Genomic DNA, 27,498 nt, shown 5'->3' on the forward strand with positions numbered 1-27,498 from the left:
TTCTGGGGTTTCATAGTTTGTTAGTGCTGGTTTAACTTGATTACTACTCACATTTTTTTTTTAAATCATTGAAATGTGTAGTGGTGGTATTCTTGTGTTTTATTCTTTTTTTATATTTTTATTCATTTCTTTAATGAAGAATTTTTTGAATTAATTTAATTAATTTCATGTCTGGATGCTGCCCCAACTGAAGATGGGTGATTGAATGGTTCCTTCCTGAATAAGGTGTTAATGTAATGAATGGATGTCTTAGAAACATAAAAAGATAATCAGTGAACTGAGGTGGTCCTTGCGCATGGTTTGTGTAAAAATAACGAAGGTCGTTCTTCTGGAGAGAAAGTACTTTAAAATGTTTCAAAAAATAATCATAGAATTCGATGTAAATTCTGTGCTCAGTGTAGGAAGGATCCGTACTCAAATGGGAGGGATATTGGTGCTGATCATTTAACCAGCTCTCTTACAAAATTTTACTGGCAGGATGGCAGCTTTACAGATGAAGAAACACAAATGATTGAAGTTGCCCTGATCGTAATGTAGGCGGATAACTCAGTGTATATATGTAACACAAACACTGTATGTTCAGAATTGCAGTATTTTATGGAGTGTTGCTTAATTTATGGTTTAGAACTAGAAGCTGATTCAAGATTTGTTTTATTGAAGACTGTAGTATACATATAATAATATATTTATTATTTAGTTGTTACATTAAAAAGAAAATGTTGGGGAGCAATCAATGAGGTTGCTGATGCAAGAGCTAGTTTTAACTATTTCGTATACTGCAAAGTAGTAATTTGCACTAAAGAAAGCCAAAAACTGAGGTCAAAAGTAGAAATAGGCTCAAAAAGATTAGAAAGTATCTGTGGAAGGGGGTGTATCTTTATCTTGAGGCCATTAAAGCAAGAAAGCATCGATGAGGTGACTGCACTATGCATATCCTCCTTTTACAGTCTTTTGTAATAACCCCATTGCTGGAGCTCTCTGAAACGAGATGGAAAGGTAGATGGGCATCTGGCATGACTGGGTCTGGTGGTTGGGTGGTGGTGGTTTGTTTGTTGAGGGGTATGAGACTGAGACTCGAGTAAATTTTCTAGGTGTAGTTTGAGAAATCTTCATCCTTCTAAAGGAGTTTTAATTCTACTGTCTACCATTGCCATGAGCTTAAGTCTTTGCAAAATACTTCTATAAATGTAAAATGCTTTTAAAATACTTAATGCTTTCTGAAGTTATGTAGCAGGTGTTCCCTGAGGCATCACCTGTTGTGTGTACCCACTTAAATGGCATGCAGAGGAAGGAGACTTGTCCTGTGGCTCTTGAGCTGTGTCCTGACTTCATCAAGTGTCATTCTCTCCTTTGTAGAACGTTGAATTTACTTAGTGTTGGACTAGTATTACTTGGAATTTGGTTGGTTGGTTAAGTCTTTTACTGCACTTAAGTCTTTATTGCTGTAGTTTTTGAAGCAATATTTTGCAGAAATTTGTCTTGGAAAGTGTTCTTTTTGGCAGGCGTCCTTATACGTTTTTTTATGCAGTGTGTTAAATATTCTTTCTCAAGCTGGCTCATGCTTTACATACGTAAAACAGCAAGAAGTCTGTAAAAACTGTGTGTGCTTTTGGTTACCAGAGATGTCCAGAAAACGCAGAAGTACCTATTAAATAATTATTGTTCTGCCTTTTTATTTTTTATTTTTTATTTATTTATTTTTTTTTACCTGCAGAAGCAATGCTTTGTGTTTAACTTATATAGTAGAACTTAATTCACTGATTTTTGTTATTTAGTCTGTTACTGTCTGGCTGAATAATATCTGCTCAATTGCTAGTCTGGGTTTTATGTTTTAAAATGGTGTATGCTGCAACCTGAGTTTTTATTCATAGCTATTCACTGTCTTTCTCTAATGTCTATCTTTCATTTACCAACCATTGGATCTAATTCAGTTGTCTGTTACTGACAAAAATGTTTCTAGTCTCTTCTCTGGATACTTACAAACTCTCGATTTAGTCATCTTCTAAGCTTTCATGGGATAAAATAAAATCAAAAACTGAACCTGCTTGTGTATATGTACTTATGTTACAGATGCATTATATTTATATTATATATTTTGTTAGAGTAGATGTCAAAATGAAATTATTTTTTTCATTCATTCTCATCAGTTGTGTATTACATATATTTTGCGGGGTTACCACTTTTTTCTGTCACTCTGTGTAGGGGGGATTTGGGTGTGAGGTGCTCATTCGCTTTTCCTTCTGCATAGGATGAAAGAGATGAATTGATTATCAGGAGAAATGAGGTGCAACAGAAGCTGTATTCTGCAGTTAATGAATTTATTTCAGAAGTGGATCAGCTGTTCCTCTCTGAGCGCTCAAAAATGTTGCAGGTAGGGCAGAAGCTTTTTACTGATTCTGAAAAACTGGGAATCTTTGGAGATGTTTCTTAAATGTTACATGCTTTGTAGTTAGGGACCTCAACAGCAGGAGGTGAAGCTTTAGGTTACACTTCTGAGGTAAGTTGTACATCTGACACTTGTTCTCAGTATTATTTGTGATCGTGGTCTTTGGGATGTTTTGTTTCTGAAGCAAATTATCTTGGATTTGAGCAAGAGTTTTCTCTTACTGTACTGTATTTGGTGACTAACAAATTCACAAGGCACAGAAAACTTAGAAGGCGAGCACTAGAGAGAACCTACAATTAACAAGTCAGTGCCTTTCATGGTTGGGTTATATGCTCTCCTAGATCTCTCTGTTAAGTCGGCTGTGTAGTTTGGGCTAGTATGGCAAAGTGCAGAGTGGTTAAAGCATTTTTTGTCTAGGAGGCTTGTTAAGCAGTATTGACTCCACGTCAATACTGGGAGTCTTCTTATCTCTCCCTCTCTTCTCTCCTCCTCCCCTTCTCTCTACAAGTGAACCCAACAACAGAAAGTGGGGGAGTAAATGAGGAGATAGGCTCTGTAGATGCAGTAGGAACTCTTCAAAATTAGTCTTACCAATGGTAGGATTATCAAACTGGTGTTTCTGGGCTTTTTTGTTAGAAATACGTTATTTTCGTCTTTTAAACTTCAGAAATACTGCTTGGTTTTATTTTGATTGTGCAAGTGTTTTTGGAGAGGGAGAAAGGTTAGCAATGGTTTCAACAGCTTGTCTGTACAAATTCTGGAGGCTTACTCTCCTACGCCTGTACAAGATTGGGTTCCTATGAAAAACACCCCAGTTACAGGCAGCACGCAGAATTGTGTAAGGTTGGAGCAGTATTAATAGAAGTAAAGTGTGGAATTATTTTTAAACACCATTCAAGTATGTTTTGATGCATTTATTTTTGGTGCTAGTCTGATATGCAGATGAGCATCTAATTAGAGTTTAGATGAATAGCATTTCATGGCTTTCTGTCACTGGAGACCCTGTGTAGATCCTGCTTCTCCAAACAGGAAAACTGGTTTGTGTTTAGTGTGTGTTTAAAGGTTATGCTGTGCTAATCCACTAGGTGGTAGACATTAAACATTCTCTGGATAATTGTACTGCAGTGAAATTGTAATATAATACATATTTCTTAAATACTTGAAGGGGTACTGAAATGTGTCTGTGTGTGTTAAATGGGCTTTGTGCTTTAGCTTAAAGGTCTTACCCTGTAGTAGAAGCTAGATGATCAGAATAGCTTTCCCAAACGAACCTCTTTGGCAAAAATCAGTGAGAACCTCGGTTGCCGTGTTTCAGAGCTTAAGAGGTCACACTTGCACTGTCCTGGAGAAAAGAATATTTTTCAGTGCATCTCAGAACAACAGGAGCTTGGGAACTAATGCCTGTCTCACTGAGGTTGTGCACTGCAAACCCAGCCCATCACACATTTCTTCTGACTTAGGTTTTATGCTTTCTAGTAAGAGCCATTGCTGGCCTGAACTACAGACAAACTCCAGAAGCTTCAGTCCTAGCTGAATCCAACTGACTGGGGCTGGAACATGCAGTTGGGTTTAGCTGCCTGATTTCCAACTTGTAATATTACGATGGTTAAGAGGAAGGTTGAGGGTATGGATATGTATGTAAGTTATTCCAAAGCAGGCTGGGGTGTGAGCTGAATAGTTGTCAGCTGTCCCATGTTAGCTGCCTGCAAGCATGTGTTTCCTCTGCTGCACAGTAAGCCTACAGTAGCTTGTTCCTCCTGTTTTGAGTTGTCACACTTAGCAGGCTGGTTTGTGTACTTGTGGACCATGGAGCAGTCTTTGTATGGTAACTTGTTATCTTGCTGATAAAGGTACTAATGCTTTAGGGAAGTGTGTTTATGTGGAAGATAAATGGGAGGAAATGGGACTTAACTTATAAGACTCTTTTCCTTGAGGACAGTATGATGGAATACTTGCAGGTGCTCTTCTGGTGTGACTAGTTTTTGTAAACGTGGAGGACATGGCATATTATTTAAAAAAATAAATAAATAAAAAAAAAGGTTGGTCCAGTCAAATCCCTTTTTGTAGGAAGAATTTTGCCTCTTGAGCTATAGCAAGTTGTATGCAAGCATACTGCAGCTCAGATATTTTTGAGCATGAGACTGCATGAGACTTCCTACCCAGTTGCATGGAAGGCAGCTTTCTGGTGCATTATAAACGGAACCCCTTCTTGCTCTTTGTCCTAAGGAGCATAATTTCACAGTCCAGCCTGTAAGGTAGAAGAGACTAGAATACGAATGACATGATATGATCTGCTAAGCTTTTTGTGGTGTTTTTCCTTTCTGGGTTTTGGAGGGAGAATCAGACTGTAGTGTGAGATCCATTTCTGCATTATGTTCTCTGAATAGAGGTGCTGCCACTGGATATGAAAGGAAAGTGGAATATAAAAAAAACTTCGATTAATGCAGGAAGAGGATTTTGTAATATAAGTAATGTTATGTCAGGAGGTAGTACCAAGTCTTTCTGCATTAAATGTCTTGATTTTTATTTATAGAATACTGCCGCAAAATTATTTTGTTTTGCAAACCTGCTGTTTTTGTTTGCTTTGATGCACAGGAATTGTCTGGTTCTCTGGAGATGGTTTATGGTCAAGTATCTGAAGTGAATGACTCTGAGGAGGTGTTTCAACAGTTCTTTAAATGGAAGTGTGCTGAAATGGAGGAGTTTGTTCACATCAGAAATGATACAGATGCTGCTTTGAAAATTCTCATTGACTTGTTCAGTGGTATCTTAAAGGTAAGTCAAGCAAGTCCACTTCTCCTGTCACGGAAAAAGATGAAGCATGACGTTTTATCTAACTAAGCTTGTGTGCAATAGTCCTTAGTAGGGACAGCTGCCTTTGGCAGGGAGCTTGTGCATATGAGCAGTGGAACTAAATGTCAGCGCCTTGTTGCAGGGGGAGAAGGTGTGTGTTGAGGAACAGAGTGCTAATTTATCTCTGTGCTTAGCATACCTTTGCGGTGAGCTGGTACCAAGTGAGGGTTTATGCTTGCCTGTGAAAGGATGTCTTTTGACTAAAGATCAGTGCTTTTATGCAACTATAACTCTTATATATCTTATACTCTATCTAATCCTTATGTGACTGGAATACTTTCATTAGTCCCTTCAAGTAGCCTTTGGATAGAAATTATTAAGATTTTAAAAGGTGCTAGTTCATAAATGCTGTTAAAGGAGATGAAGGAGCACTGTAAATGAGGACTTAACGTTATTGGAGAAGCCAATCTGATTCAAAATAGTTTAGATACAGATTGCAGGCAAATATATAATTTTTTTCTCATTTGGAATACTGAATGTGGAGAACTTATGCAAATAAATTACCCACTTTTAATTGCGTTTCCTATGACGTTTGCTGAAATACCACATAGATGCTGGGGCTCTTTTGATCTGAGTTGTAGAAAGTTGGGGGCAGTAGAGCTAGTATGTCTACACATGGTATTTGTCTTAAAAGGTGGTAAACTGTGGAAGTGGGTTATTGCTGAGCTCTGTTTGTAAAGAAGGTGCAAAGTTGGGAAGTAACTTTCTCGCTGTTCTGCTTCTGTGCTTAATACCTGTGTTCTTGCTGAGTTTTGAACTCTTAATCTTACTGAGAAGACTGTAAGTTGCTCTTTCTTTATTCCTGCAGACCCAGCTTCATTGATTGCATTTTCTGCTGCACTGTTATGTGTAAACATCCTCAGACAGTATCAATGTAACCTTCCTGCCAGTGTGAACTGTGCATAATCCATCAGTGTTTTACCATTTTGTAGTGAATAGATATTTGCATTTTGTTGTACCCAGACCATTTACAGTGGCCAGATGTTGTTATGAGTAACAGTGTGCCGTAACCTCATGGTAAATACTGTTCAGTGGCAGCATAGACTTGGTGCATGTTGTGTGCAGCATAATGTTTATGAATTACTTGCAGATATTTATAACCATGTCAGTTATTAGACTGGGAGAACGTACTTACGTGCAGGTGGGTTTGTGTGATTGCTGTGTGCAATTCAAAGTGCTACTTTGCATGTATGCAAGTGACTGAAGTACAAAAGTGACTAAAGTTTGTTAATGTCATGATGAACTCATTTACCTGTTTCAAACCTGAACTTTTCCATGAACAATTCAACTCTTTGCTTAGTGAATCATGGCTACATTAGTTCTAGAAATTGCTGTATCACTCAAGTGTCAGGTAGTTAAAGGTGATATTTGACAGAAATTCTGATTAGGTTTCCAGTAGTGCTTGTTCTTTGTATCTTCTTTTTGCCTGCTCTTGATGTCTTCTTGCTAAGTTCTAACTTCGAATTACATGGCTGTTTTTTTTTCTTTGAAGTGTTTTGACCTGTCATCAGAAACATCTTCAGATTTCGAGGAAGTAGCTGTCAATGTGGATGAAGTTCTCAAAGAGGCTGAGTTGAATATTTGCAAAGAACTGAAGACTGACTTAACAGTAGGTTCTAAGCATTTTTGTATGTTTTATACATCTTTGATTTCAGTTTCAGGCTTCACTTAACGTACCAGACAAGTTTGTTCACTACAGAACAGCATTTTTGTTCTTTGTGGAAGCATGATTAAAAAGTCACTAAGGTTGCTCCTTACAGAGAAAAGAACATTTTCTAGGCAACAGGCAGAGGACAGCTTGGGGTTACAGGAACTCAACTCTGTAACTTGGTTAACTAAGAGATACTGAGAAAACTGGTGCTTCCCTCTGTATGCACAGAGAAGCTCACATTTCTTTGAGCAGCTCTGAGTTTTGGTGTTTGCCCTGAAAGTATACCTAAGTAAGTTTCTGTTGCATCTTGTGGATGCTTATGGATAAACTTTGTTTCCAGTCTTAGTGACAAAATGCTATACATCTTTTTGCATGGAGCAAGTGTTTTTGCCTCACTGGGAATCTTTTTCTGATGCTTGTGGTAACTTTTTCTCCAGTTGTGTACCTTTCCTGTTCAGTGTTTCCTCGGTTCTCTTTTGCTGACTTTTTGAGGTATTTGCGTTGTCCCTGCAGTGAGCCCCTTGTGTGCCAGAGAATGATCAGCAAATGTTGAATTTGTGCTTTAACTACAGAACAGCACACCAACAGTTTATCCTGCTTCTGACTGCTATCTGCAACAGAACCAGCGACTCCTTTTGCAAGAATGGTTGCTTACTTTGATGCTTCATATCTATTAAACCGTTCTATCTTCAGAAACATTAAATGAAAAAAACTCCTTCATAGTACGTGGAATATGAAATGGATCCTCTGCATGGAAGTGCTGATGAATTTTATTTTCCTAAAAGTATTGGATGAACTCTTAGACTTACTAATTTCTCCTTTAGTCGTCTTTAAGAAGAGGAAAAACTGATAGACAAGTTTTTCCAGTAACAGTGGAATTTCTCAGTAAAGGTTTTACAAATGGAACATTGTTGGTATGAATGGAGAATGACTCAATCTTTAATATCGCTCTTGTGTCTATAATTCAATCTAGGAACATGGTGAGGCAGAGAAGGGAATAATTATGAGTGCATACAGTAAAGTTGTGCATAAAGTTCATGAAGAGCAGAATCTGATCACTGTCATACAGAACAGATACTTGGCCAGCGTTGAGGTTGGTTTATGCCTTATTTATGTCATGCTGACCTGTATTAGTAGCACTTTCTGACACTTTAAAATTTTGTTTTTTCTCTTTAATTTTATAATGGAAATTCTAGGTGTAAGTTGGTGATGAGAGATTGGTTGGGTTAAAGTTTGAGAATAGCAGTTGTGTGTTACCTCAGACAAGGTTTTGTTTCAGCTAAATGCAAAGCGTGGTGTGTTTGTGTGGTTTTCTTTTTTTTTTTCCCTTAATGATGAAAGCTGGAATCTCTGGATTCACTGCAAATCTGTAGTATGTAACTTAAGGGAACTCAGGTTAAGTAGAATGTCTTCCAGGAGGTTGTTAATGTCAGTAAAATGAAACACTATTTTGTGGGGAAAAACCCTGAAAACTGAATTCAGATAGGCTTAGGGCAGTTTCTCTAATGTATTGGATTAAAGCATATTAAAACAGAATGCTTGAATGTTTTTCTGTTTTCTTTCTAGTTCAAAAAACAAGCTGAGGAATGGCTGAATAAAAGTCCTAATATTGACAACTTACTATCAATTAAGAAAACTGTGAAAAGCTTGAAGGCCAATTTAAGATGGAAACTGGCTGAAAAGAACAACCTTGAGGAAGTATGAAAACATTACAGGTTTTGTTATTTCAGATTCATTTAGGAATGTAAACCAAATCAGTGGTAACTACATTGAACAGTCTGTACCTTCTGTACTTCAAAGATATGTTTTTCATGTCCCTTCAGTCAAGACTTAGTTGCTTTACATGAATTTGTTTTTAACTTTATGTAGACGTTTTTTCAGTCCCTAGCCACACTACCGATGCTTTTAACTAGCTGTGTGAGGAGCTAAATACCTGCATTTCCTTCATGTCAAGCTGGGAACTGCAGTTAGGTAACACTATCTTAAAAATCATGGGAAATCCTTCACAAAATGCAGCTGCTGTGCAGTCTGAGACAGCTCTGGAAGGAGCCCTTCTGGGAAGGAAAGGGAAGGGGTCCCTCTGGTGGCCGTCACTGCTCAGTACTGCATAGTCTGGTCCTGCCGTTTTCACCCTGCTGGTTGTGTGATTTACTTTTTCTGCAATGCCTCTTACACCGATCAGTCTGAAGGGTGGTATTTGTGTGCATAGTGCTTGCTTTGCTGGAGTTGGTCTGCCTTACCTCTTCTGTTCAACTGTGTAACAGCAAGTAAATTAGACTTCTACCTTAACCTGCAAACCTTTTCCTATGAGCCATATCCACTTTGTTCATAATGTGTACTTCCCTTTTGGAGGCAGAAGTCAATGTCTGTTCCAATTTTTAGGGTTCCCCCTTGCCCGTCAAAAAAGTTGAAAGAATGTAAAAGTTGCCTCTAAATCAAATAAACAGCACTGATGCTGGCACAGATGCATAGATTGCACATTAATTGCTCTGGAGATGCTTAAGGAAAGAAAACCTGCATGTGTGTCTTTGTAAGCATTGTAAAGGGACAGTGATCTCCCAAGAAGGATTTAAAATGAGGGACATTGATGAAAGCCACTGGTAAAAGGATTCTTGATAAATGAGGTGGCGTGAGGTGAATGCCCACTTAGGGAAGAAAAAAGTGAATGAATTAAGGAACCTAGCTTTGCTGGTAGGTGAACAATATTTCTGTTATGATTATGTGGGGTCAGGTAATTTTTTTTAAACAAAAGAAAAAAAGCTCAAGCTCTTTGACTTAAGAAACGAGTAGGCAAAGGGAACATTTCGTCTGTTATGTAAATAAATGGTGCACCCTTCCCTGTGGTCAGGTTATAGGGGAATCTCTTAGGTTTCCAGGATGGAGACTGAACCTTCAGAATGCATTTGACTCCAGAACTGTGATACTGAAACTGCTTTTTAATCCTGATATAGTAGATAATTGTTGTTTGGTATAATAGCAGAATGGGAATTGTATGCTAACTTTGGTTATTCCTAACGCAGTCTGATGATTGCAGTGAGCTTGAAATGACAAGAATAAAAGAGGAAATTGCTGCTCTGCGAAATGGGGTTCTTCAGGAAATATACAAGGAACGTGAAGAATATGTAAGTATTAAATTATTTAGACAGCTAAAATAAAGCTCTGCGAGGCACATCTGCATTTCAGTTGCTTTTAATGTATGATGTAGATACAAAAATCACATTTTTAAAGTTCAGTGTTGAATGTTAAGGTGGCCCTATTTGGGCAGAATCTCTGGGAGATGGAAGGGAGGCTGATCAATTCTTTTTTTTGTTTCTGTTTGGATGTTGTCTTTTCAGACACTTCTTTGCATCCCCTTCCCCTCCCCCAAATGGGGTGAAGTGAGAATAAATGAGCTGCAGTTCTTGATCCAAAGAGCTGCAGGTTAAAGTGTAAGCTCAGTAGCTGAAGGCAGACTGTTCTGTGTAAGTAAGGCAAGTGTTTACTTAGGAGTGGACTAAAACAGGGTTTTGTCCTGAAGTGAAGGAGATCACCCTTTCTCTAAGTCCTCTCTATGGAGGGAAGAATTGAAACCATCACCTTTTAGGAAGTAGAAGAGCACCAGGGATTGCGATGATGATGTCTTACCTCTGAAGACATAGCATTTGTGCAAAATAGTTACCTTGCATTGTGGTTGTGTGAGATCTGTAGATGCTTGAGTGGTCTGATCTATGTTACTGCTTGGTTGCTGTTTTCTTTGGTTTCATTCTAGTGAAGCTGTGCCCTTTGTTTAGGCCTACTAAAGGGTATTGTAGAAAAAAGGGGGATGTCTTTCCTTCATAGCACATGAGTTCTTCAAGGCCTTAACTTTATTCACCCTTAGAGCTTTCCAAAATTTATCTGTGCGTATTGAAATGCTGTATTAGCGTGTGGGGTGGGGTGTTGTCACTTCCCTGTCTTATTTTGCATGGTGCTACTGAAAATGGAACAGACATGAATATCCATTTGAATGTCCTGGTCCTAACATTGCAAACGTTAGTGTATATGGTGTCAGAAGCTAATGACCTGAAGCTTGTTTCCTTCATCCAGGAGAAACTTTCCATCTTGGTACAGAAATGGTTCCCTGAGTTGCCACTTCTTTATCCAGAAGCAGGAATTTTAAGCTATATGGTAAGCTGAGGTTGTGGTTTAATCTGTCAGCTATTGTTTAAGGCACTCTCATGGCTGTGTGTCCCGCTCCCTGCCCTTCTGGGTGGTGATCAGTATTTTGTTAGCTGCCTTACAATGGCATTTTGTGTGCAGCCAGCCTCTTGCTAACAGATGCGGTAACTTCATTTTTAACAAGCCCCCACTGTGTTTGTGCTTTAAGTTGATTGAGGAAGAGAAGAGAGAGTCAGAGCCTGTGAGTGTTGCTGGCTGTTCATACTGTACTCTTATTCTGGCTGTCTCTGTGTATGTGTGCTTCAGAATTCAGGTGGGCTTCTGTCGCACAGCCTGGAGCGAGACCTTTTAGATGCTGAGCCCATGAAGGAGCTGAGCACAAAGCGGCCGTTAGTGTGTTCAGAAATGCAGGATCAGAAGGTTCTTCTAAAGGTAATGTTGGTCCTGGCTTTCAGTTAGTGCTGCGGGTGAGATCCTGACCCAGGAATGTGCTGATTCTGAATGAACTCTGCTTTTCCTTTTGTATTCCTGCATTTAACAACCCTTTTCTGATATGTGTTTTCTTTTGTCAGGGCCTGTAGAACACAAGACCTTGTTCTCTGTCTGGATTGCTTTCCTGTTGCTTACTGATTTTTCACTTCTTTTGAGGGCAGCTGTAGTGAGCAGTGCTTCCCCTCTGCTGTCTGTTCTTTCTCGTATTTGGTGAACCCTTTAACTTGTTTGTTACTCTTTGTTTCCAAAAATGCAAATGCTGTTTTGTCTTTCAGTTGATTCATCGCTGTGAAACTTCAGGAACTGCTGTGTTCCCCTTGTCCTTTTTCTTCTCCATTGTGCTAGCAATTGAGAACCAAGGGTTATAGTATCAGGGGAGGCATAGTTGAATTTTTCTTTTTTTTTTTTTTTTATTTTTACTTCTTAAATGGGAGACTTGCTTCTTGTTTCATTGTTACAGACTTCCTAAGCGTTAATGAATATGAGAGCAATTTATGACAGTTGTTACTGAGTTCTGTGATAAATAGAAGAGTTATTTGATGGAACCTAATGGTATGCCTTTCTTTAACTAAAAAAGTGTCATGCAGTAATGTTACAGACATTAGGAGTTAGAGCTTGGGTGTTTCTGTTTTGTTTTTCAGGGATACTCTGTAGATGTGAGCTCAGAAGGCAAAGTGATTGAAAGAGTTGCCAAGTATCACAGGGCCTGGAATCAACAAAAGGAGAAATCTGGCTTATTACAACTGTTGTTTCTTCTTTTCTGCAAGGCAAGATTCAAACTGATAATGTTGCTTGTTTTTTTTTTTTTTTTTGGTTGTTGTTGCTTGGTTGTGTTTTTTTTTTTTAATTTTAAGCAGAAAAACTTTTAAGTTGGAATTTAAGGCTTTAATATTTTTTTGAGTTGGAATATTGAGTCAGAAAAATATTTCCTTTGGGACTTCAGTTTAGGTGAACTATTTTCTTAGTAAACATCAATTGATACATCACGCATCTAATGCATGTTAAATTTTCCAGTGTTCCTGATATTGGAAACAATGTGTTCTTAAACTTCTGTTTGTTTTTGTTGTTAAAGTCTGATCCTCTGGTGTATTTAATGGTCCCATACTACCCAGGGGCAAGTCTGCGAGCTTTACAGGCTGATACACCTTTAACTTTACAAGTAAGTGTAACAGATTACCAGCATTTTCCTTTTGATGTGTTTGGTCTGAACTCTTAACATTGTGCTGTATATTATGCTGCTGGAGGTGTGTGAGCAGTCTTCTTTGGTGGCTGCCAATGACTATACAGAGTTGCACAACGTGGCTTGACTAGCATTTGGTCAAGCAGTGGGATATGATTTTCTAAAAGAGATTTTGCTTGGTTACACTTTCTTCTTTTATTAAAATCAGTGCCTCAGCAGTACTGCTAGTACACTTCAAAAATTCAAGAGTGAATATGGTAAATTTGTAAGCAGAGGCATTCTTGTACCAAAATTTAGAGGATTTATGGTGGGGGAAGGCTTTGGGGTGTGTTTGTGTGTGCAGGAGTTGTTCTTCTCTCTCCTCCCTTTCCTTCCCTCCTCTCCACACAGTTTATTGGCATTTTGGCTAGCCAGCCTTTCTCAAAGAAACAGTAGCCAGAAGCCAATACAGTCTTTTCCCTAGTTATGTTTGATGACTCAACAGCTTCTGTCTGTGAACTTGGAGGCACTTGTAAATATATGTATCCCAAAATATATTACAGGGTTTTTAAATTGTTTATTTTTGTTTAATGTTAGTGAATTGTTAACCGGTGGTTACCTTTTGTTTGTGAAACGAAACAATCAGTTGACTGGCTCTGCAAGTCAACACAGTCTTACTGGGAATTAATCCATACTTTATAAAACAATTGTCAGGAACTTTGAATGTGTGCAATCTTCAAATAATTAGAATGTTAGTTTTGGAATAGAAACATTAGATACTGTTTTTTTTTTTTTTGGTTCTTCCGTATCTATTTTTGTAATGAACACCAAAATTAAATCATTAGGAGACATTAAAAGTGATGAAAGGAGTTGCCCAAGGTCTGCAAACGTTGCATGGAGCTAATATAGTGCATGGATCTCTGCATGGAAACAACGTTTTTGCTGTGAATCGAAAACAAGGAATCGTTGGAGACTTCGATTTCACTAAACCAGAGGTAAAACAAAACCAAAAACCAGCTAAAAAACCAACCTAGTGACTTTTAGTCAGTTATGTATCAAAATAGATGAAGTATATAAGATCTATTGATAACTATTGTGCTCTGCAGTAGGATTCCTGTTTGATGTTCTGAATGGGGTTGGGTGGTTTGAGTCTTGCTGAGATTTTTGTAAACACAATCTGATTTTGGATGGGGAAGAAAAGAATTATTGAGCATGAGCCCTTATTAAAGAAAACAGTGAAACGGAAAAATTCAGAAGTTGCAGTACTTGCTGGTTGGCTCTTTTCTATGTTTACTGGTAATCAGCATCAGCAGAGGTGAGAGTAGGAACTTGTTTGAGGAAGGAATAATCTAGCTCTTGCATGCAGTCTTTGCATGTCTATGTGATAGGTAATGAGGTTCTACGATGCGTTTTAATCTGTCTCAGTCACTTAACAAGGTTATACATGCTACCTATATAAACATACCTATATTTATATGTATTTTTCTTTAGTCCTCAGTTTCTGTAGTAAAGAATTTCATAACCATTTTTGGGGAAAGCCTTATGGTCTTTAAGAATACAATCTACTCCCTTAGTGTTTTACTTCGTTTACGTGGCAAAGTCTCTCCACTACTCGTGTATGTTTTTGTTGTCACATTTTGACTTTCTAAACTGAAATTGATTTGAGCACATTTGTGTGCTAGAGGTCTTCATGTTTATTTAATTTTTATAACAATGTGTGTTATGTTATTATATAATATTAATATAATAAAAATATATAATAAAATTTTTATTGATAATATCTCTGTTTTGTCAGTGCATTTGCTGTTAATCTTAATGAGTCTTGTCATGCTTGGAGAACAAGCAAATACATTTCTGTTTTCAGCACGCAAAGGAGAGAGGTTCTAAAGATGTTGCCAGCTGAATTTTCTGAAAGGTCATACTCGGTGTAGCTGGTGCCATCTGAAGGTTGCAAGATCTGAAGAGGGCCTCATCTCTATTCCCTCCTGCAGCTTAGGTTATAATGGAGCAGGAAAGTTCCACCTGTGGTTCACGGCCTGGATCAGTTTGTGCCTGCTGTATGGGGAGTGTCACAGCACTGCTCAGTGCTTGTGCTTTCTGCATGAACACAAATTGATGAGCAGAGCTGTGTTGCTGAATACTCTTTGCAATCTGGAGATTGTCTCCTCCAGTCTGGCTGTAGCTGGTGGTGGCTACAGTCATGGAGAGAGATTGAAACTCATGGTCTAGCTTTTATTGTGGCAGTAGGCAGTCCTAAAACAGGCTGGAAACAGGGAAGAAGGAAGTAGCTGGTCCCAGGTGAAGTCCAGAAGGACAGGGAAAAAAGAATGGAAAACTGGCAAAACTGATAATAGAACTGAAGTTTTCCAAAGTAGTGCTGAGTGTCTTTAACCATTTTCTATATTTTTTTTCTTCTAATTTGAGAAGTTTTGTAACTTGTATTCCTTATTACCTTATGACCGTTAATAGTTCCAGTGTGGAGTAAAATCTGCCAGCGCTACTTTTCTGTTAACAGTTAGATGATAGATACGTGACTATTTCCTTTCTCCTTTACATACACCCCATATTTTCCATCAGTAAAGAAGGACTTCACATTTCATTCGGGGTCAGCACAGAATGGTATGATGAAGTTGTCTGATGCGTTAAATTAGAGAGGGAGATACCTCTCCTTCAGTCTGCTATCGATCTCACTAAGGAGTACACTTTTTTTCCCCGTAGGAACAACGTGCTGTTGCAAGCACGATGGTTGTCAGTTCCCTGAGCTTAGTTTCTCCTGAACTGAGGATGGGACAGCCGGCTTCTCCAGCCTCTGACATGTATGCTTACGGCTGCCTTCTCTTCTGGGTAAGTTATGGCTTATGAGGGAGTTTCTAGTAAAATTGGGGAACTGTAGCAGGCTTCATAAACAGCAATATGAATACGTTATTTTAAAATTCTACTTTGAATATTTTGGAGAAGTGTGCATATTATAAACTGAGTGGTAGGAGTGGAATGAATGGGAGTTCATGGGCATAAGGCAGTGCGTTTTTCTGTAAGGTATACAATGTAATTTGTAGTTAAGTGACCAAAAACTGTTTTTGTTCCTTGTTCTGGGGATTGTAAGTTCTTACTATACTTATCATTCATTCTTGTAACCCTTTTTGATTCTTTTCTTGTGTCCTTGCCTGTGAGGCAGTGTGTTCATCATCCCTATCTTTTGATTTGGGTAAGGATAGGACTTTATCCCTGGTGAAGGATATCCTTCAGGACATCCCACCTATCCTTAGGTGGGTGTTCTGTTCCTTAGGGCGTGCTGTGTCAGAGAGGAGAAAGCAGTCTGCTTTTCTGTGTTAGGTTGCACATTATACAGCATCTCCTTTTCCTGCTCTTTTTTGTCTTCTTTTAGTGTTTTGCTGCCTCCTCAGCTCAGGGTATCAGTGTCACGTGTTCCAAATGGAAAACTTCAAAATCACTTGGCCTTTTAAAAAACAAACAAACAAAAAACCATGAGCTACCAAACAAGTGTTGATGTTCCCATGCAGTGATTTTTGCACCTGGTCCATTGGAGCTGGTTCACTGAATACCAGTTGGAGTTCAGATAAATGACATTGGCAGTTCCATCAGCTGCACAATGATCTTGTGGCACAGAAGGGATGACTGAAGCTATCTTTAAACACTTTGTGATAGGGACATAAGCTGCAAGTTGATCAGTAGACATTATCAGTTACCTGTGCTGAGAAGATGAAGCTAGTTCTTAGAAAAGTCATTCTTCATTATGTTTTTGTCCCAATTTAGAGCAGATGCTTAAAACTAAGTAATTTTTCTACTGAAATAGATGGATTAAAGTGTAGATTAATATCATGGATGCTTATAACTTTTTTATGTGGTATGGTTTTGTTGGAACATTTGCAGTGCCACTGTTCAGATCCTCTGTTCAAAAAAACCTTTTTTTACAAGCAGAAGTGAATAAAGTGAGTGTAAAGCAAAGAAGAAAAAACAAACAAAACAAACAAAAACCCTAAACCACCAAAACAAATGGAGGGCTGGCAATGGCTGGCTCTGCTTGAAGAGAATATCTGGGATGCAGCAAGATCTGCAGTCTTCTGAAAACCCATCTCCAAGCTTTCCAGCTGAATTTCAGGTTAATCCATGTGTAACAAATCTCCAGCTCAGTCTTGATGTTGTATTGATCATTTGATGGGAAATTTTAGTTCATATTCTGGCCTGATGTTCAGCAATTGCCAGTTTGATGGCAGACACCTGAATTGTGTTCTCCCTCACTGAGCAGCCCTACTGCTTCTAAGATGGAAATGGGGGTTTTGTGAGTTCTCAGCTGCTCTGTGTCACAGGAGCCCAGTCCTGACAAAATGCATGCTTCTTCCCATTTTTCTTGTAATTGTAGGGAATAGAGGCATTTTCAGTTCAACTTGCAAGCAGGGTTTTGAAAAATGCTGTGTACAGGCATGGTTCTAGGCGTTAATAAGGGCTGGGGAAATTTCAGTTTGCTTATGGATGGTGGGTTCATGTTTGTCTATTACAGCACACTTCATCTTCTTTAAGAAATGCCGTGGGTTATATAATTAAATGTACAGCTTAGACATGGACTTCGAGTCATGTTTTTAAAAGTCTATTTCGTTTGACTTCCAAAAGTTTCTTCTCTGATACTATTTTTATTGCTCTTTTTTTTTTTCCTGTGTAAGGCAATTGTGAGCCACTTACGTATTTTATGCTATTGTGAAACTACAAAAAAGCTTTCCTCTGCCCATTTTTCACAACAGTGGATTTTCACTTGAAACATGGAATCTCCTTGGCTGATATTTGTTAAACTAAAGGGTAAAACAATGTTACATATTATGTATCTTTTAATTTACAGCTTTGCATTCAAAAGCAGGAGTTTGGCATAAAAGAAGATGGCACACCTGAGGTGGATGCGGTTGGCATGGTATGTTGATTGTCAGATGAGGTAGATTAGAATGGTCTTGTTTAGAGGTGATTAACTGATACGCTTTTTTTTTAAATAAAAAACAAAAATTGGTTGTAAGTGCTGGGTTGAGAAAACGTTCTAAACTGGATATTCTAAATAGCAAGTAAAAATATTTGAGAAGGTATAAAACCCCAGGATTTTCTTAACACTGAAGTCCACCCTCACAAGGAACAACTTAATAGATAACTTGGTGTCACTCAGTTAACAGTTACAGACTTGGGGAGAAAGTCACTGATCCTCATGCCTTGAAGGAGGTATTGGAGTTAGAAACCTGTCTTTTCTGAAGTCAGGGAAGTTGGCTTTGTTTATGTGTCTTCTACATAATAATTGCACAATTCTTGAGCATTAATAAAACAGCTGATTTCCATTTTAGTCACTAAATGCAGTTGTAAAGTCATAGTGTACCCTTTATTTTCTGCTCTTTTGTGTGTGTGAAATGTAAGCTTTCTTAAATGCCTCAAGCAAGTGCAGAGATGTAAGAGGGCCTCAAGTGATAAGATCTAATGTTGCTGCTTTCACTGTTTTCTGTCAGCCACTGTTCTATGCCTGCCCTATGCTAGCAACTGTTGCCACCTTGAACTGTATTTTCAGTCTGTTTTTTGAAACTTACCCAAGACCTTGCCCAATGTCTTGATGACTCTTGAAAATGAGAGTAGACCTGTGTGCCTTTGTATTTCCCAACTTAGGTTTCCAACTTTGAAGTAGATAATTTTATAGCCTTGGAAGAAAATAAACCAAAGGAAGGAGATACTCAGGTTGATGAAGATGTAGGCTATAAAGTTATCTACTCATTGATTAACATCCAAGAGATGGGATGCTACCTATCAGAAAGCAAAGGATCATCTTCAGAGTTGGAGACTTAAGTTTGGAAATACGAAGGCACACAGGTTAACTCTTTCCCATAAACTTTCAGTCCTCAGGTCAGGACTTGTCTCTTGCCTGCTTTAAACTTCTGTGTTTGCTATGGGTGATCCCTTCTTCTTCTTCTTATCTATTCTGTGTTTCCAACTTTTATGCCACCATATATAGCTGAAAGAAATTCTCTGGAAGATTTGTGGGCCTTTTTCAGATTACTAACTTGCTTAGACTAGTTTCTACCTCAGACTTCTGCTGGACTCTTTTAGTTACCTGTTCTTGTCATTCCCACCTCCTCTGAGTGGGTTACCCTTGTGATTTTTAATTACTGGGATATACTTCTCACATTGTGCTTTTTCTTTTGACCTCACTTTAAGTGATAACTTTGCCTTTGAGTTTTTTTTTTTTTTTTTATAGCTTTGCTTTCGGATTTGAGAAGGCTATGAGACTCTTTAAATCATGTCTTACACTATTATAAAATCCCTGCAAGCTGTTTAGTTTCTAAGTGAAGTATTAATAAATAGAATTCTCTACAGAATGTAGGAAGGAGTTAGAGGTAAGTCTCTATATTACCCAGAAAAGTAGAGAAATACTTGAAGTGGAAAGTGTAGAATGAAACAGTAGAGTTGCTGTTTGCCAGGTAAGTTTTGGTTGTTTTAGCAAGGGAAAACAAAAGCCTAATAAATCCCTCTTTTTATTGGTTGTACTTTTGTATTAATGATGTGAGTGCTTTGCAAAGCTATCTAGGATAACACGATGCAAAAATTGGTCTGCATTTACTGGAGTTGTGTTCATTCTGAGCTTAGTGTGTCCTCTTCACTTTAAGCTTAGATACTGTCACGATACAGTATTAGACTAACACAGCTGTAGCACTTCCAATGTCCAGGCCAGGTAGCTTGTGTATCACTGCGTAGCACAGTGCTGTAAATAATTTTGTTCTGTTAGATCACTGATGTCCTCTGCAGTGTCTTCTTAATAGCTTTCAGCCATGTTCTCCAGTGTTGAAATCACTACTATTAAAGCACAGGACTATCTACCAAATCCATCTGGAAAATTGATTCCAGTGTGAAACTATTGTGAAAAATAAAGGAATAAAAAACGTAGCATTTGAGTAGTGAGGTGTTCCTGTAAATAGCGTTTCTTATTTCTCATTATAGTTGCTCAGTTTTTATTAAAAATTAAATGAGTCTCATGAAATGTGTAGTGCTGTAGGAAAGAAGATCTCAGTACTTAACAATTCATTGTGATTCTGTGATCATTAGTACAAGCTGTAGGGTTTTAAAAATATTCTACAAAACTTGTGCAGAGCCATCTGTCCAGTGCGTCATTTAGGGTTGTGCCTAATCATCCTTAGATTCTGAAAGAAACTAGCTTTCTCTCACACATAAGGGAAACTTGTTTGAGGAAATAGAAAAGAGTTACTTGAGACATGAAAATAGGAATTGGCTCACTTTGGTTTCTCTAAGATTTCTGCATAAGTGGCTGGTTTCAGCTTCCCTTACTTTTTTGGTTCTTTTCTTATAGATATCTTCTGAGGTGCAACATCTGCTTTTATCTGAAGGACAAATGTTCTTCGTTATTGGCCTTAGCAGGGATTCATTCATTTTACAGTTCTCAGTAAGAGCAAGCTCCTTCATAATTTTTCACTGATAAAAAGAAGCAGCTTTTTTCTTTTTGAAGAACTTTGCCAGGTGTTACCATCCTAATCAATGCATCTTTGTTGGTAGTTTAAGGATTCGTCCTGGATACGTGTGCGTGCATGTGCACAAACTGTCAAAGTGCTGCAAAGCAACTTGTTCTTCCTGCAGCTCACAGGAACATCTGTGAGGGTTCTGCTAAGAAATGTAATACTAATAAATATATTTCAACAGTTTCTTGGGGTATCTCAAAGACCTCTGGCTGTTAATCCTTGTCCCAGTTCTTGGGGAAAATCTATTTTGCTTTTAAGGACTTTATCTTTAATCGGCTTATTCAGAATTAATCTCAGTGCCCATCTGCAGGCCCTTGACAGGCTGGTAATTTCCCTTCCATCTCAGTCTCATGCCTAGAGGAATTGTACACTTGCAACCATTAAATTTTTTTGTTTGTTTTCAGGAAATGTAAAATTAACACAGGAAAGTAACATTAAATTTCAATGAGGGGATACTAATTTTATGTAGCTGTTGAGGAGAAGCAGTGATTAGAGACATGATCTTGTACCTTCCGTTTTGCCATGCTGAGCTTCAGTATTCAGCATACTTCAGCATTCAATTTTGTGTATTTATTAAAAGGAGTAAATAAGATCTAATCAGCTGGAGTAAACACAGTGAAACCTTGTCCTACAGTAGTATTGCTTAAGGGATCAGTTTTAGATTTCCTTAGTGTGAGAAAATGGTGAAAAGGGGAAACTTGCTGAAGGATATATGACTTTTTTTGAAGTGGAAATATATAAGTGCAACACTTTTCGAGCTCTTTAAATGCCTGGGCTTTCTTCATTTTTAATTCTACCAAGGAAGCGTGTAGGCATGATTTACCTGTGCATTTTAGTACATCAAATGTTTGAATGTTTTTAACTAGAGATTCTCTTTTATACGTTTTGAATGTTTTGTAACCATTTAACAATCCTTTATGCCTGCAAGTTCAACAGTTTTCAGATTTAATCTTTCCACCCAGATTTCAGATTATCTGGAGAGAGAGGCTGATTCTCTTGAATCACTGCTGGTCAGTGGGGAAGTTGGAAATTGTTTCTGTTTCCAGGTTTTTGACAATTTGTGTACATTCCTTTGCATCATAGATTTTTGTCTGGATGAAACAGAGCTAGGTGAGGGGTGATGCACAGCTATCTGGTGCTTTCCTGTTCTATTGACCCAGGTCAGAGGCGATGCTGGCTTGCAGAGGCTACAGACATGAACGCCCCCTTGTGGGAAGATTCTTTTTATGTTGGTTTTTATTAATCTATGTCTCTAGATCATCATCTGAGAGTTTCTTGCAGTCCCCTTGTTCAAATCCAGTGTGTGCCCTTCCTTCCTCAACAGCTGACATGTATGCATATGTGTAGCAGCTGAGTTCTTGTGTTTTGTGCATGGAGTCTAGTGCTGTTAATATGCTAAGCATTTAGGCATGTAATCCTTTCAGAAAAATCCAAACAGCTTAAGTGTAAGTGATGGCCTAATAGCAAAACAGCTGCTGTTGATTTAGAGCCCATTACTCCCATTACTTCATTTTTTTCCTCTACTTTATTGCTCTGCAAGAAATCGATAGGACAGAGTTAAAAGTTGATGTTGTAGAAGGTGAATGGCACCCATTCTGTTCTTTCTCAGTAGAAAAGCAGACTTAAAAAGCCTGTGGCAGGGTGTGGGGGAATGGAATTAGTTGATATTTAAGGTCCCTTCCAACCCAAACCATTCTATGATTCTGTAGTTCTCTAAAATGCTGGGAAGCTAGTGTTTTAAGACATAACTTATGCTCTCCTGTGAAGCCTGCTGGCACCGAGTTGGCAGACCTGGTGCCAAAAGCTTTCTTTTATTCTGATGTTAATGAGCACCGTGTCTATTAAGAGTGCAGGCCATGGAGAGTGCTGTGGTACAAACTTCTGTGAGGGCCCTGGGCTGCAAGCATTTATGAGACCTGTTCAACAAATACTTGGTTGTTATTTGGAATCGTGTTTGTTTCATTTGCTGATGAAATTCGTCTCCCTCTGTTTGTAGGATGATAAAGTTAAATCCCTTCTTCAGAATTTGTTCTGCTCTAACCGACTGACAGCTGAGCAGGTGCTGGGAGATGATTGCTTCCTCTTAGTTGATGTGATTCCAGATTCATCACAACCAGGTGAAGAGCATGTGCCACACAAGGAGCATGATTCTGAGAAGATGGATAAAAAGGAAGATGCAATTAAAATTAACTCTGAGGAGAATGGGATAAACCCTACTCCAGTAGATAATAAACTTGTCCATGATGTGTTTGATTGAAAGTTCTGTTTTTATTTTTGAAATCAGTTGTCCTGATTTGGAATCTCAGAATGTAGAAAGTTGGGTAGGTGCAGTCATGTTTTGGGGTTACATAACCTTAACTGCATTTTCTTCAGAGTACATTGATTCTAAATACGAGTTCAAAGATACAGGTGTGGTGTTCCTGACTGTGGTCTTAGTTTGTCAGTCTTTTTGTCTGTTACATAGGCTTTAAATTTACAGGATATAGTCATATTAGATTCCAGAAGTATTTAAGATGAAGCTGTAGCGACTTGCTTTTGTATTCCCCTTCTTGCTGCAATTGTAGGTTAGATGTTCCTGTTAGAGATGCTCTAGGGCAATGCCTTTTGGTTGCAGGTTATTCAGTGCTCAAGGTATTTCCACAGCAACTGCCTTCAAGATTTAAGAAGAAAAACCTTTGACAACTGGTCAAGGAAATGGGGAGCAGGCTGCTGCTCTTCTGTTTTTCTGCATGTGCAGAAGGCAATTAACTTCCAGGAGAGCATCATTTTAGTTGCTCTTTTGCAGTGCTGCTGTGCTAACCAGGATGCTATACACATGCATGTTGCAAAAATTATTTATGTCTGCTCTACATAAGTGTGTGTCTGTAAATCTGTTCTCATTGTTCACAGTAGCTATAAAAATGCCATTTTGAGTGGGCTTGCCTACTTACTTTTCTGTTAACATTACCATTGAAAGAGTTTTGTCAGGTCTTTATTTCTACAGGAAATTGTTGCTTATCTTTATGAAGCTTTTCTTTTCTTGGGAAAAAAAAAAAAAAAAAGTTAAAATGTTCAGAGTTTCTGTAGCAATATATTTAGCCTCTGGGTGTTGCTCTTGGACAGTGCTGTTGGCAGACTAGGATTTTGTAGGGGAATTACTAAAGCTGCACGTTGTTAGTTGAAGAATGTAGAAATCCAGTATGTAACAGGCAAGACACAGCAGTAGGGAAACCAGGAAGCCCTCAGGTACAACAGTAATTGACAGTGGGTAGATGATGTCACCTTGGCAGTTTCATCTCTGAAAATAGACTTGTTTTTCCATCCTTAAATCACTCTTTTTTTTTTTTTTTTAAACACAGAGTAGCATGTAAGATGCTTTGTCCTTTTTCATTAAATTATAATGATTTTGTGATTTTTGTATTGCATGTATAATCAGTGATATCAAAACCTTTGTTAAAAATGTTTTGGACTTAGAGTTTTTGGTTAGTGTGTTTAAATGTATTTTCATTACTGAAGTCACAGAAGAATAATGTCTTGTTTTTTGTCAGTGAAAACAACTGGTAGCAGTTCTGTGAGATACTTTCCAAATCTGATTGTAGCCTTTCACTCTTAATAAAAGGCTAACTTTAATTAACGTTAAACACTGAACTGAGTTGTGTTTGGTTTGTGTCTTGTATATTGGAATAAATTTTTGCTCAGTTTTTTTGCACGTGTCCATGCAACCTAAAGTGTACTTCTTAAATCCCATAACTACTAACCTTTGTTTTCTGAAACTAGAAGTCTCTGTTTATGCTTGATTCAAAACTGCAGTCTTTTCCAAATCTCTTCACCAACTGTAAGTCATCTGATTTTTACATGTGAAACCTAACATGAGGGGTGAAATTATTTATAAAACGTGCAATTAAGCCTTTGAAAGCTTCTGGTACATACAAGTGTCAGGGTAGGGGACAACCTTTCTGTTTGAATTAAGTCTTGATTACAGTTTTTCAGTGTCACCAGTTTTGTTTATTTCTATGTTGACCTTTTCTATGGTAATTTTGTAGCTCTGGCTTTCTTGTCCTTCCTTATTTGCTAGAGGCATTAAGAAAACAGGTTGGTTCAGGGTCACGTTGCACAGCTATCCTGCTGAAGTTGCATACTAATCCGTTGTAATGGACTGCCTTCTGTTTAGTTTGTGACAGACCTTTCTAAACTGCATCTCTTCTCTCTGGAAGATGGGAACTTGGAGGACAGAGAGCTTGAAGTAATGCTGTAGGATTAGTGTCTCCACTCACTGGCTTTTCCTATGAAGAAGCTCAGAGAAAACTTACCTCACTCTTCCTTGCTTCCTTGGGACCAGTGTTATGCAGTTTTGAGCAGTGTCCTTGTGCAGACCATATAGATGGGGGACTTTCAGAGGCTAGCCGTTGCTTCACTTGAACACATGACAGAAACTCTGCTTACTTCGAAGATGTTCGTATCTTCTTACGGCCTCTAATGATAGACCTACAGTCTCGGTGCTGATACATACATATTTTTCCTTTTATGAGGACATTAACCCTTCTACTTGTTCACTTCTGTTTTCTCTCTGCACTCCTGGCCTTGGTGCCCACCTGTCAGGTAGATGTCTGTGTCAGTCTCAGCTTCTCCACAGGACATCATACCCAAGTCAGCTATTACAGTCACCTTCCAGTCTCTGGCTCTGGTAACAAAGTCATGTAAGAGGAAATGTTCTCTTCAGGCACCTGCAGACAATCACTTGCTATGACTTTACCTAACATAGCCTGCAGGCCTGGGATAGGGTGGTTTCACTGTGGGAAGGGGACTTCTTTCAGCAGATTTGGAGAAAGAGAAGACTTATCTCCGTAGTTTGGGTGAAGAATTACTCCTCTCTGAGTGCTCACACGTCGTCACTTCTTGAGACTCCAGCTGTTCTGTTCGCTGCCACTTAATCTGCATGTTCCTTCCAACATCCATAACAACTTTACTACATCTTTCCATGTAGTTTGTTGGTTGCTCCATTAGTATTTAACATTTCTGCCTGTGCAGTTTTGAGAAGTTTTTTTGTACTCCAGAATAGGCTTTATCTTGGCATTTACCGGTGTTCTAAATTGTTTTTTTTTTTTTTTTTTTTTTTTTTTTTCCTGATAAGTGCAGGTTTGTATAGTCTGTGGGTTAAATTCCTTCATAGCAGCTACCTCAGGGGCTTTCCTAGATGAGATTTTTCATCTGCAGTCTTCATTTTCCCAGCTTGCAAGGGAATACATCAAGATCGCACTATGTAGGTGCATCTTCAGAAGTAAAACTGAGATAATTTCTTTCCATTCTGCCTGGTGTGTGTGTTACTGCTGTGAAGCATGTCACCAGTAAGGGGAGAGAAAAACTATTTGCTGTGCAAAGAAGTGAAGTCCATTTTTATGTTTTACTGCAGTAGGTAGCTGCAAAGAGCCTGCAGGTAGGAACTTGCTGAGCAGAGCTGGGAAAGCTTGCTGGAACTCCTTGATGTGTTTCTTCACTCCTTGACATGTTTCTTCTGTTTCTTTGTTTGTGGACTTACAGCTATTCAGCTTTTTCTTTGCAATCCTTATGACTGGTACAGTGGTCAAGCAGAGAGGATCTGGACCGTCTCATCTCGACAGTCTCGGGATAGACCAGAAGGTTTTGGTATTCCGAGTATGCTATTAGGAGACTAATCTGGCAATCTGAGAGCCCTCTGGCTTCTTTGTGATCTCCTTTTCCAGCGCAGCAGCCTGCTGTTTCAGCAAGACCAACAAATTTACCACCTGGTGTCACGACATGGGATAGGGGCAGATTTGGCAGCTCTGAAGAGTCCTTGTTTGAAGTGGAAGAGCATGGTGCTTGTAAGCCTTGGGGCCTTGAGATGCCAAGTGTCAGTCCTATAGATACTCCACAGGATGTGTGTCTCTTACCAACTGTGACTTTGATTGTCTCTTCTCTCAAGTGTAGTCTGGAGTACCTGTCCTGTTGAGCGTGTTAGAGCCTTTCTAGCAATATAGAGCTGCATGGCATTAGTTCAGGGGCTGAGGGAACATTTATCATGTCCTTGCCATCGCTTGCGAAATCTGCACGTTTCTGAAATGTCTGCTTCTAGACAACCTCTCCATTGTTTCTTCTGTTCCCTGACTTCAGCCTGGTAAGATGGTTTCTCTGTTGCTCTCAAAAGTAGTCCATGATGGTGATAACCAGAACCTGAAAATCCGTGAAATGAAAGTTCTTAATAGCATTGCCACATGTACCTGTGCTGGGTTAAATTATTCCTCACAAAGACAGGAGTAGACGAGGCACATGGGCAACTAACTCTTGAAGGAGAATATAAGTGTTACATATCCCCTGGAAGGTCTTTTGGGTGTCTTGAGGTTTGGCAGAGGGAATTGAAGTGATAAACAGCACACTAAAAATTATCACTCTCTGTTTGTGTAAGCCATGCGGAGTGCCCACATGCTGTGCAAGTCCTACCGGCTGCAAGACAGTACAAACATTTAAGGAGTCTTGATCAGTGTAAAAGTTGCGTACAGTGTAAGTTTGTGTATAAACAGGAGAATTCCTTCGGAGAAAATAGATTGAAGTTGCATCGGTCCAACTTCTGAGATGAAAGCGGGATGAGCACTCAAAAGTAAATGCCTGCTGAGAAGATGCGTGTGGAGGCTGCTAGAACTGGAATTGGTTTTTATTTGAAAGCATTTTTTTTTTTCTGGTAGGATTTTGTTTAAAGTTGAAGGGCACTGTTGGGAACTGCAGATCTATTCAAAAGTAACTTCTCTTAATTTAAGATAACTGTCAAAACAATGATTCCACAAAAGCAATGATAGCCACTTGTCGAAGGCTGGTTGTTGATAGTGTTCATGTTACAGGTGTGTAGTTGTCATAGGATCATCAGTCATGGATTTCTGCCTGAAATTTTTATCCTCTGTCCCTGCCAGCAAGAGGTGGAGCTGTTGTTCATGTGTTCTTCTGGCTGTCACTTTTCCTAGGTAATTTTTTTTCCCTGCCCCTGTTTTAGTGAGTGTTTGTGGGCTTTTTTGTTTTGTTTTGTTTGTTTGTTTAAGCCTAGTTGGAACCTTTTGTTTGCATGTTTTTAACTCATCTGTTGGCCTAAGGATGCTTCAGGGTATGCTCAGAGGAACACTGCTACTTCAAGCATCCAGGTCTAACAGATTAGACTTCCATTTTGTCATTTGTTCATGTATGTATGTATTCTGAGCCTTCTGTCCTTTTTACTCTGTGCTGTATCTCACTACTCAGGGACTGCTCAAACTAACCTGTTTGTTGGCAGTCTCTGTTCTCTACCTCTCTCCTTCCCTGTGGTTGCTTCCTCTGGTTCAGGTTTTCCATT

The 27,498-nt window shown here is 38.7% G+C and overlaps 1 protein-coding gene across 1 annotated transcript in view; it reads left to right on the forward strand.

The window, feature by feature from the left end:
• Positions 1-22,443, forward strand: part of STK31 (serine/threonine kinase 31) — a 34,768-nt gene extending 12,325 nt beyond the window's left edge. Inside the window, exons 11-24 of the mRNA XM_032180653.1 lie at positions 2,249-2,371; positions 4,982-5,161; positions 6,732-6,848; positions 7,864-7,983; positions 8,457-8,588; positions 9,911-10,012; positions 10,956-11,036; positions 11,334-11,459; positions 12,161-12,286; positions 12,592-12,678; positions 13,524-13,673; positions 15,397-15,522; positions 17,531-17,599; positions 22,183-22,443. Coding sequence (XP_032036544.1) covers positions 2,249-2,371; positions 4,982-5,161; positions 6,732-6,848; positions 7,864-7,983; positions 8,457-8,588; positions 9,911-10,012; positions 10,956-11,036; positions 11,334-11,459; positions 12,161-12,286; positions 12,592-12,678; positions 13,524-13,673; positions 15,397-15,522; positions 17,531-17,599; positions 22,183-22,443 — 1,800 coding nt within the window. The remainder of the gene's footprint in view (positions 1-2,248; positions 2,372-4,981; positions 5,162-6,731; positions 6,849-7,863; positions 7,984-8,456; positions 8,589-9,910; positions 10,013-10,955; positions 11,037-11,333; positions 11,460-12,160; positions 12,287-12,591; positions 12,679-13,523; positions 13,674-15,396; positions 15,523-17,530; positions 17,600-22,182) is intronic.
• Positions 22,444-27,498: the final 5,055 nt, after the last annotated feature.

Source organism: Aythya fuligula, chromosome 2 (genome assembly GCF_009819795.1).
Source record: "Aythya fuligula isolate bAytFul2 chromosome 2, bAytFul2.pri, whole genome shotgun sequence".
NCBI classification, from domain to species: domain Eukaryota; kingdom Metazoa; phylum Chordata; class Aves; order Anseriformes; family Anatidae; genus Aythya; species Aythya fuligula.